At 41.7% G+C, this 11645-nt stretch overlaps 1 protein-coding gene across 1 annotated transcript in view; it reads left to right on the forward strand.

Moving 5' to 3' along the window:
• Positions 1 to 11645, forward strand: part of TMEM255B (transmembrane protein 255B) — a 200997-nt gene that overhangs the window by 13216 nt on the left and 176136 nt on the right. The window contains exon 2 of the mRNA XM_019525435.1: positions 7861 to 8003. Within this exon, the coding sequence (XP_019380980.1) occupies positions 7861 to 8003 (143 nt within the window). The remainder of the gene's footprint in view (positions 1 to 7860; positions 8004 to 11645) is intronic.

Raw genomic sequence — 11645 nt, forward strand, 5'->3', positions numbered from 1 at the left:
GTACCTCTTTGTAGGAGCAGGGCACTGAAGTGCCCTGTGACAGTCCCCAAAATATCGGTGCACCCCTAAATAATTTGCAAGTCCATCATGAGCCTTTCTGTGTGACTTAAAGGGGATGGACTGACAAATTTCTATTGAGGATGACTTTGGTAGTAAGAGGTTGGACTGTTAATGAATTTGACTGACAGTCTTCTGTGCCTTCAGATGCTTCTGAACAGGGGCGATTTATAGGGGGTGCACATGCACCCCTTGAGAGTACCAGTATACCCCCTGCCAGGCCACGCTCCCTGTTTAGCCGGCGGGCAGTGGGGCAGGTGGGAGCACCAGTGCCCCCCCGCTAGTGCTGGCTGGGGAGCGGGGCCACTAGCAAAAGCGGCTGCGCTGCTTCCGGAAGTGGCCACGGGACTTCCAGAAGCGGCACAGCTGCTTTCATGGTGAATGAGATTGGCTGCCAGGGGACACCCCCCCGCCCAACTCAAGAGGCACCAGACATCCATGCTACTGAACTGGAGGGGAATTTACCCTTCAAAAGTACTGGATGCCCCTGTTGTTATCAACTTGTTCCAAAGGCTACTTTATATCTGACACTCTGTCAGAGCCCTGTATGTGGAGAATGATGGGGGATTATGCTGAACAAGAATCTTATGATCTGCCCCAGTGCCATAGGAATATTTCTGATTGTGCAATTTTGAAGTGCTTCTGGCTTCAGGTAACTATGGCCCCCCTAGTCCTTGTGATGTGTTATTAAGAGAAACTCCAAAACATATTGTACCCATCTTTAAAAAACAGCAAACAGAAGCTCTGGAAAATCTTTGGAGCCAGGTGAAATGTGGTAGCAGAAGGGACAGAATAATAGTAATGCTTTGTACTTGTACAGACTTTCATCTAGTGATCTTAAACTCTTTGCAAATATTAATTAACATTTACAGTAAGCTGGTGAAGTGAATAAGTATAGTTACACATTTTTCTGATGGGCAAATGTGTTACCAGATTTGCCCGTCACTTTGGGGTGTGCTTGTTTATTAGGGGTACATTTCTGGGGTCTGTAATTCTATCAATATGCTGCTTGTGTTTCTATATGAAGCTGTATCTCTCCCTTCTGCAAGTCCTCATCCCCAATGGAGCTGTCTTGCAGGACTCAGTTTCAATGGGGCTGGGTTCCTCCAATCACCGAATCAGTCAAAAACATATACAGACATACACACACACATTAACAGGGCATGCCTGAGCCAGGCCAGGTTATTCAGCATTGACAGGCTAACATCCTCATATGCCTTGAACTCAGTTCATTAGGGCAACAATAAAATGCATTCAGACACAAGCACACGGGTTAACAGAGCACATCTGAGTCAGGCCGGGTTATTCAGGATTGACAGGCTGACATCCTCATGTGCCTTGAACTCAGTTCATCCCTTATTTCAGCTGGGCAATAATAAGTGCAGTTAGACACACATACACACACGCTAACAGAGTATGTCTGAGCAGGCTGGGTCAAATCAGCACTTTCAGCTGATGCCCTCACGTGCCTCAAAACTCAGCATGTCCCAATCTCATCACAATGGTTCTAGTAGTAACTCCCTTGATGAGCAGACCCCACCGTAGTTTTGGGCATTACAGGGATCTTTGGCTTAGGTAAAAGAAACATTGCTGCAGAGCAAATGGGAAGGGTCAAGGGGAAGGAAGAGTAAGTGAGGTTCAGAGAGACAGTATAGCAACCAGCTTGACCATAAAAGTTATTTATTGCCAGGTATTTGAATTTAGGATGATACCAGTAGTAATAGCTATACAAGAGAGACAAATAAAACAGTTACGATATCACATAGTTTCAATTAGGTATTTGGGGAAGTCTAGCCCAAGCTTGATCAGCAAAAGTCAGGTTTAGAAAGCTGTGCCTGGAGTAAGAAAGCAAAAGTCAGGTTCCTGGAGTCCGAGAGAGAGAGAAGAAAAGAGTTGGGATCTCACCACTTAGCGAAGCTTGAACCAATTGACATTCCCAGGTATTTGTCGGAGATTGCAGACAGGCAGAGCCCTCAGCACGAGCAGTGGAGGGATTCCAGGCAGAAAAGGAGTGGAACTGGTGCAGCTTTTGGATCCAAGCACCAGGACAGAAACTTGAGCTTGGGAAGGGTTTTTTGTAGAGAACTAACAATGGCTCAAGGGAGAACACTAGGTTTGTTTACGGATAAACGATGGCTCATATGCTGGATAATAGGAACTGATCACTCCTGGCTATGGGTGGCATTACTCTGAGGGAGCTCACAAGACAGATAGGCAGATTCAGTGTTTTGGGTACCAATAAAGGAGTCCTTACTAGAATCCGTCTGATAAATGCTGAGCTAGGTGTGTGCAGACTGGATCGATTAGCCTTTGCAGCAGGGATCCTCCATCATGCAGTGCTCCCCTGCTTCTCTGGTCCCACAGTTCAGTGCAGTCCTTGCCTTGGAATCTTTGTTCTTCATCCTGAATGCTAATGAAGGTGCTTTCCTGTCCCATCTCCCGTGTACATGAGTTGCCATCCAGTTCCATCTCTGATGTAGATGAGACCGGGGAGTTGCTTCACTCCTATCACCCTTGTCTGGAGGACTTTAGGTGCAACTCCCACTGCATCTTCATTGTGTTTTGTAAGTCCTTCCTCTAATCAGTTCCTGTTCAGACAGAGGTGGAGGGGGCTGAGTCCTTTGTGAGTCAGACAGGCTGAGTCCTGTGCCAGGGTTCCCCACAGAGGTGACAGGTAACAAGTGGGTACAGAACCTGTAGTGATGTGACTGTGGTGGTCAGTGCCCAAACTGCCTCAGTCTGACAATCTGTTCTTATCACTTGACAGAATTGCTTAGAATCAGTGTTCCTGAGCAGAAGTCATGATTGATTAACCTGCTCCAAGGGGACACATCTCTGTCAAACTCCTCTGCTGAAGATGGATTTGCATTGCTGTTTAGTTGTGGTTATGACCCTAGCAACAAACTTCCACATCAGAACAAAACAAAACAAAAAATTATTGGACACTTACATTTATTTTGGTGTGGAGCTTAATTTATGTGAGGCCTTGAATGGGATCGCAGACATAAATTTGTTTCACTTTCTGGCAAATGTGACTTCAAGGTTAAAGCAGAGTCCTGTTCTGATGAATGACCTTGTAAAAACTGGCAATGTACGGTTTTATTTCCACTTAACTTAAGTCTTAATACTACTGAAATTGTGGGAGCCTCCTCCAGGAAGGTTTGTTGCTGGGCTAAGTGCCCACACTGGTAGGTATGTATAGCCCACACTGATGGTCAGATCTTCACAGATCTTATTACCTGAGCTTTGTAGATTAAAACTAGCTCAGGTATATATCTACATCTACTGCAGTCACACCTCTCAATAAAGTAGGAATGGTACTTTTAGATGCTTTTGAAAGTATTACTCTCTTCTTTGGTGACCTTGGCCAAAATTAATTCAACTGCTACTTCAGTGATCTTCACTAGGTAGCAGGTACATTACACTAGCTGTTGTACCTCCAACAGATGCTCCATTTTACTAGTGCTGTATTTATGCAGTTTGAGAGGCTGGAGATCTTTTAGGATGAAAAGCATGTTGTAAATTTTAAAATAAAAATACTCAGTTTTATATTGTTCATAAATAGTGGGTGGCTAAAATGTCTTGCGGCTGGGGCTGTATTGGAGCACTTGAAATGTGGGTCAGGATGAGTACCACAGTATTCTTACTGGAGTGTACTTACTAAAGTCTTTACAGTCTTGATACCCGTGATACTTAAAAAAAATAAATAAATAAAAAATCAGACATTGTAAAAAACCTACATGTATATTTTTAGGCAAAACAATATATCCTGCTTTAAATTTATTCATGAAGTTTCCATTGATAGATGGTTTTCTTGTGTTCAAAACTGACTACAGTGTAAGTTCTACAAATCTTTTTGATTTACTAGTAGCTTTATACAGACAGTGAGTTCTGAGGCAATATGTGATCTGCAGGGATCCGGGTTTTCCATTTTCCATGGAAAAATGGAGAAAAATCACGGATTGCCCCCTTTACCCAAGGAAAATGTGGATTTTTCATTTTAACAGAGAAACCCACAGATTTTGCACTTTTGTAAATTGCTCTCTGCAGGCAATGGGGCCCCCATAGGGAGGGAAGGGGGGAGGGAATTGGGTAGGGCTGGGGCTGCTGCCCAGCTGGATGGCATGTGGCCCAGAGCTGGAATATGCAGCTACAGGGCCCAGGAGGTAATGGGATGGGGCTGTGGGCAGCTTGCCTGGGGGTGGGGGGTGGGGCCAGCTCCTCCACACTGCGTGCACTCCCGGGGGGGACCTGTGCCCCCCATATCTGTCATGGGGCTGGGGCAGGCGTGGGCTGCCTGCTGCTTGCTCAGGCTCCCCCCCTGCTGTCCTCTCCTGGGGCCTCCGCAGTCCCGCAGCTGTGACTCAGTGCTGCAGGGTTGGCCGGGGAAGCTCCTTGCCATTGTGAGGAGGGGACGCCTCACCCGGGCAGCGTGAAGCTTGCAACGGCAGGGAGATCTCTGCTCTGTCCTGCACTGCTGGGTTGTACTTGCTGGCTGTGGAGACCCCAGGGGAGGGCTGCAGGACAGGGAGTCTGAGCCTGCAGCAGGCATCCAATGTCTGTCGCTGCCCCCACCCCATGCACAGATCTGGTGGGGCGCAGGCCCCTTATGGCCCCCCTGGGAGTGCATGCAGCAGCAGGGAGCTGTATCCACCTCTTCTCCAAGCCTGCAGTGGGCAGGCAACGGGGGTAGGGGAAATGGGCTCCAGGCTCCACTGCAGCAGCCGCTGGCTCCTGGAGTTGGCAGCTGGGGCTCCAGCACTGCTGCTGGGTGCAGGGAGCTGTGGAGCTGGGTCCCTGGCCCCATAGCCCTTGCAGCTGGGGGCCCCCTCTGGCAGGGCTGGGTGGGGGCTCTAGGAGGGCTGGGGACTGTGGCTTGGGAGTGAGGGGCCTGGACCTGTGTTCTGTGACCTAAGGGGGCAGAGGGAGCTCTGATTTTCCATGATAAAAAAACCCAAAATCAAATCCTATAAATTTATAGGTATTTAGAATGTATTTTATTATAGTGATTGAGGCACTGGTCGGCTTTCAAATTGCTTTTAAAAATGGTAAATATATCAAGAAAACTTTGTTTTCAACTAATACCTATATACAGTGTCTTCATAAAGTCCTTGTGCGCTTTTAAACAATAACTTAGGTTGTGCACAAGGACTTTATAAAGACCCTGTGTGTGTGAGTGTGTGTGTGTGTGTGTATATTATATATAGTGGCCTTTCATTTTAATTATGGATTTTGGGAGTTTTATCAGAGAATTTGTGATTTTTTTTTCGGGGAAAACAAAGATCCCTGATGATGATCAGTAAGCCAAATTGCTCAGTAGTTTACATACTAAGCTTCATTTTGAACATGAACCAATATATTTTTAAAGAAACTATTGATTCTGAAGAGGCAGACTGATTGTAAAACTTTGTTATACTTTCTGAGATGATTTTGCTGGCTTTAGAGTGGCACATGGGATAAAGATTCCAAATTGAGAAGACTGGTCTGACCCTCCTGTATGCTGGCCGTTTTAGAGTCATGCTTCAGTTCTCTCTCCTCATTGAAATGAAATGTCATTCTTGAATAGTTGCAGGGTTGTTGGTTGTAGTGATGTTGGTCATTCTTGAATAGTAGCATTCATTGAAAATCATTGCTAGAGAAATTGCTATAAAAGGTAGCACACTTAAGATAACTTTTTCTGTGAATACTGTGACTTCTCAAATGTTGCCTTTTGAAGCACAGTAGTTTTTTCACACAGTTTTTGCATAATTACCCATTCCTATCTATATGAATAAAGCTTTTCAGGCTTTGTCGAGTTTTTGAATATCTAAACTAATTCTTTATAAAATGTGTCTATTTCCCTTTTATAGTTCCTTTCACCTTCTACTCCTTATCTTGTCAGTTTGTTAGAGAACTTTAATGGAAGGCGTTTATTAGAGTGATCCTCCTTTTTATCCTATTGTGTTCTTTTTGTGCTATTTGTCCTCTTGGATTATTGCCTTGGGAATTTAATATTCCCAAGGAGAATATTATTGGGTTGGCCTTTATGCTCCTGTGTGTCTCTAGATTTACCTACAGAGCTTTGAAGGGTGTCAGTATGCTTATTCTGGGTCTGCAACTTTCTACCTTCTCACAAAATATGTGGTGTTTGTTCTTAAAGCCCTGGTTCCAAAAATTATGAGATTTATTTTAGAATCCCAGTTTTCACTTGTATTAAAAAAAGAAAAGAAAAAGTTTCTAGTTCCCCTGATTGCAGGGGAAAATGTAAAATTTAAGAAGTAAAAAACCAGGAAGCAAGAGAGAGCTGCCCTACATCAATTATTGTTAAAAGTCATGGGATTTTTAAAACAGTCTTTTGATTTCTTTTGGGGGGACCCCAAGATAGGCAATACTAATTTGGTTTTATTATCTTGGATGCTATTGGGGGATCCGACCATAATCTCATGCATTTTAGCGCATGAGTTATTCTGCACCTCTCATTTGCCATACACATAATGGTTTTCCATAGATTAAGCAGCCACTGCCAGAAGTTGAGACAGTTGAGATGCAGATTGGAGATGGCTGGAGAGTTACCTGAATTAATTTATAATCTTCCATGTGAAGAATTTATCTGGGCAGGTGGAAGAGCTTTAACCCTTCAGGTTGTCTACAGTGAATTTGAGATGATTTAATATTAAAAAAAGACATATCTTTCTGTTGTTTTGTTTGAAGGATGTTAACGAATATACATTTTAAAACTATTCATAAAATTATTTGGCTTGGTTTGTCAGTTTAATCTGTTATCTGGAGTGGGGCTTGAAACTCAAAAATTGACTTATGTCATGTGGTTTTATTTGGTGGTATAATCTGTCCAGTACTGCTTCTATGCACTTATTAACTCTATGCTTTGCTGTTCCTCCTGTTCTCCTTATCCCCTCCTCGCTTCCCCATTTGCTTACAGTAGACTCCCTCAATTTGTCCAAGTAATTTTTTAATGTTTGAAAGGGTGTACTCTTAGTTAGCCCTAGAGATTTATTTAATTTTATTTTAAAATATGTCTTACAAAACTTTAGGTTATGGACAGCAGCTCTATAATAATTTTTTCAGTAAACTATGGTTGTAAATCAGGTGTACTTTTGCTCAAATTAAAAAAAAAAAAACATTGCTACAATAACAAGATTAAATATCTTTGAACAAGCTTCATGTAGTATATCAATCTGCAGTCACCTCTGGGTACCTGAGTCCAAATTAAGATGAAACAATAAGGTTCCCAGACTGTTCCTGTTTCAGTAAGTGGTATAAGCATAATATGTCACAAGCTGATCAGCTGCAGTATAGCTTTCCTTCAGAAAATAAGCAAATAAAGAAAATAAAACAGAAATTAAGAAAATAAAACAAAAATTGCTTGCTTACTGAATGAATATCAAGAACAAATTAATTTTCATAATAACACGTAGAGCTTGTGCTAATCTTGCTTAAAATACATATTTATTATTTGTCCACACAGGGCCGAATTGGAGCTCTGGCTGGGCAAGGCTTGTTTTAAGGTTTGCTATATTTAACTTACAGATGTATCACACAAACACATAAATATGGTTGTCCCTGACATGCAGTTCAGTTTAATCAATCCTCATCTTATATGTGTATACAGTATATTAAGAACTATTAAATTCTGTTAAATTCCATCTAAACTTTACACATCATTATGACCCTCTACAAGTTGCAAAATATTTTCCCTTAGTAGGAGAAGGGGATAACAATAAATAAGCTAAGTTTGCCCTATATTTCATATCATATCCTGCCAAATGTGCAATAGTAAACTGTCTCTCTTTTTCCCCCACACAGGGCAGTTTGCAAAAAGAAAGAAAACTTCATTCTGGTTCACAGTTTCTCTGCTGGTTGTGTCTGTTTTCATACTGACCATAGGCCTTGCAGCTACCACAAGAACAGAAAATGTTACCGTGGGAGGCTATTACCCAGGAATCATTGTGAGTAAAGAAATATATTTTAAATTATCCACCATTACCAGATACATTATCATCAGCGGGACACAGTGCCAACTGATTAAAAAGATTTCAAATCCTGTTGCATTACTGTTGAGGAAGAAGTAAAGGTGCATAATTCTCAGATCTGGTTCCATGCTGTGCTGACATGGACTCCAACCTTGTGATTTGTTGCGTCTCTGGATAGATCCCTGTTTCTCATGGGAGCCCCTTGTAGTTAATGAGGTTCTGTGTAGGCACAGGTGTCTGCCCACATTGAGTGTGTTTCAAGTTTGGGGCCATAATTTGCTGCTCCCCCCATGTTTGAATTTCAAGCCACTTAATTCACTGTCACAATCTTGACTTTTGGCCTTAAGACATCTTTTGATACAAGAATGATCAGGATGCACAGGTGAATAAACAATAGGTCATATAACTAAGTTAAAAAAGGGATTAGATATATTCATGGAGGACAGATCTATTGATAGCTGTTAAATAGAACTGTGAGGGTTGTATCCTTTGAAACCCCTAAATCAATGATTGTTGATGCCAGGGAGGCTATAACAGGAGATGGATTGTGCTAGATATACCCCGTACATATACTTTTCCTCTAAAACATCTACTGTTGCTAATGTCAAAGTCAGGATATTAGGCTAGATGGTCTACCTTAGTATGGCACTCATGTTCTTGAATTAGAACTGTCCTCTTAAAGCAACTTCTCTTACATCATAAGTTATGCTGAAATCACCCTAAAGTCTAAAAGGTCTGTTAGAAGAGTTGGGTTTAGGGTAAATATCTATAACGGATTTATTTTAAAAATAAAATTAAAAGCTGTTCCAAAAATAAACAAATTTCTGTTGTATGAAGCTAAAATATATGATTAATATCTTTAATATCTTTGAATTTTCTTTAAACAATTTTAAACATTTAACAAGTAAACTTTTGTCATTCATTGCTTCACAGAAAATTTAGTTTTTAGGTAGTTATCTTTAATATGGGCAATACATTATAAAATCACTGTGCACAAACTAGTTAATTACAGCAATTTAGCTCCTTAGGGAGAAGACAGTGTCTCGTCACTAAACAAAAACATACTGTGTTAAAGCATTCTTTAAAAATGAGATCTTAGAGTAATTTAATAGGCTGACACTTGATAGGAATTATCAGAAACATTTTGAAAATGAGGAGGATGAGGGGGAATGGGTTAAAGGGGTACCTCAGATTAGATGGCCCATCAGGTTCACATGGTTATGGCAATGGCAGTTTCTGTAGCCAACAGAAGATGAGTGTGTGATGTGGCTAGCATCACATCTGGTTGCCTTTGACTCCTTAGCCTGAAGGATCAGGCACAGGCACCCATTTACAGCTGGTTTGATGGGAGGGATTGGTCCTTGGCCAGGCAAATCTTGAACTTAACCCCCTGTGTCCCATCCAGACTGTTAGAGCTGATGATATGTTTGTAAAATCATGATATTTTATTGACACTTGTGATCAATAACTAAAAATAAACAATGATCAATGTGTTTGGTGTCACTCTGTTGATACATTAAGAGGCCTTGCAAGTGTGGGATGCTAGGTGGCTTCAATTCCCTCTGAGTTTAGTGAGGGTTAAAATAGCTGAATGCACCTTGTAGGAAGCATTAGTTAACTGCCCTATTCTGGTTCTGTTTTTCTTTCAGTAGTAGCATTTCATTCAGACATCCTGGCTAACAATTCCTTCCTGCTGTGTGAACACAGAATACAACACACTGATTTCTGGTTCTTTAGCTTAGGGAGTATCTGAGCAGCTCCAATCTTACCTATTTATAATGTAAGATTAAGGCCTTTTTCAACCATGATGTGACAGTGTAAAAATTAAACATTTATTGGTATAATCCAAAGGGAAAAAAGTAAGACTGTCAGGGAATAAATTTAACTGGAAGTAAAAACAAGGGCTTGTATAGTATTCAGTAGCAAACCTCTGCTTTTGTGGATCAAGATAAGGCACTAACTCTACCTTTGGCTTTACTAAAGTGATTTTGTTCTTTAAAAAATATTGAGCAACCTAAAGTCCCAATTCTGCAAACATTTACAGATGTTAATGAGTCAACCAACATGCATAAATTTACTTGCATGCATAAGTATTTACAGGACTGGAGGGCTAGTTATTTATCTTATATTAGCGACAATTTTTTCCCTCCCATATATCTTTAGTTTGTATTAATAAGTTTGTGCCCTAAGGCTGCTGATTGTCCTTAATTAAATGGAAAGGTTCTTTGGGTAGATGTGATATATTTTATTAGAGCAACTTAATAGTTGGAAAAAAGTTCTTTGCAAGCTTTCAGGGACAAACACCCTTCCTCAGGCATAGGATGATTCTGGTAGTGTTATGTGTTCTCCACGGTACAAAAGAAGCTAAGTTTACAACAAGCATGTCTGTGAAAATGCAAAGAGAGGAAGTTAGGAGGATAATGGGTAGAGATAGGAGGGGAGGTGGGGTAGGGAGGGAAAATGTGTGAAGTAATGCAAGTGATCAGCTGGAGGCAGGTAGTTGGGGTATCAGAAGTCAGGCACTTTGTAGTGTGTCATAAATCTTATGTCTATTTTAAGTCCATGATTTTTTGTATCTGGTAGCTTTATGAAGTGAAGTTCATAGGCTTGGAAGGTGTTTTGTAAGTTCCCTTTGAGGATTAGAATTGAGAAATCAGAGAGGGAGCGATTTTCTTGTGAGAAGTGGGCACCCACAGGTAGCTGGATATTTTTGTCTTTGATGGATTTTTGGTGTGTGTTCATTTGGTGCACAGTTGTTGTTTGCTTTCTCCTCCATATTTTCCATCAGGGTATTTGGTGCACTGAATGAGATGTATTATATTTCTGGAGGTGCAGGTATAAGATCCAGGAATGGCAATGGTTGTGTTGTGAGGTGTAGTTATTGTGGGAGTGGAGGAGATGTGTTGGCAGGTTTTACATTTCTTGTCCTGGCACAGTCTGGATCCATTTGGTGTGGTTTGGGTAATAGGAAGCTTGCTTCTGATGACAAGGTTAACAAGGTTCGGTGCTTGTTTAAAGGCTAGGAAGGGTGGTTCTGGGAAGACTTCTTTTAAGAATTAGGTCTTTTTCTAGTATGGGTTGCAGTTGTTTGAGGATTTTCCATGTAGGTTCCAGAAAAGGATGGCATGTCATAACCAGGGATTCTGGTTTTTCCTGATTTTAAAAAATTGCAAGTTCTCCGATAAAACCCCTGTGACAGAAAGCCAGCTCAGGGCTAGGTCTCAACATTAGCCTGCCCTCTTGTCCATGTAGGACAGTCCACCTAGTCTTTCCTGCCACAACTTGCTGTTTAATAAACTGATATAAAATGCAGGAGGCTGCCCAATTTAATGTGCTAATGTCAAGGGTGATGCACACAGCTTCATACCATCCCTACACTGTGTCCCATGCCTCACAGATGGCATCCTGAGTTGGCATCTGCTCTGGCCTAAGGCCAGGCCAAATTCTGTCCCTTGCTGGGCCTCCAACAATCTGCCCTTCTCAGGCCTCATATCATATATACCACCCCTCTCACAGGGCTTCTTCTATACTGCCTTTCACCAGGCCTCACACATCCCACCCTACTCCGTGCAACCCTTCAGGTCCTCCTTTGGCCCTGTTTTACATGGACCTTCAAGC

The sequence above is a fragment of the Gavialis gangeticus genome, unplaced genomic scaffold (assembly GCF_001723915.1).
Source record: "Gavialis gangeticus isolate Ggan-Ray unplaced genomic scaffold, GavGan_comp1, whole genome shotgun sequence".
Lineage (NCBI taxonomy): Eukaryota > Metazoa > Chordata > Crocodylia > Gavialidae > Gavialis > Gavialis gangeticus.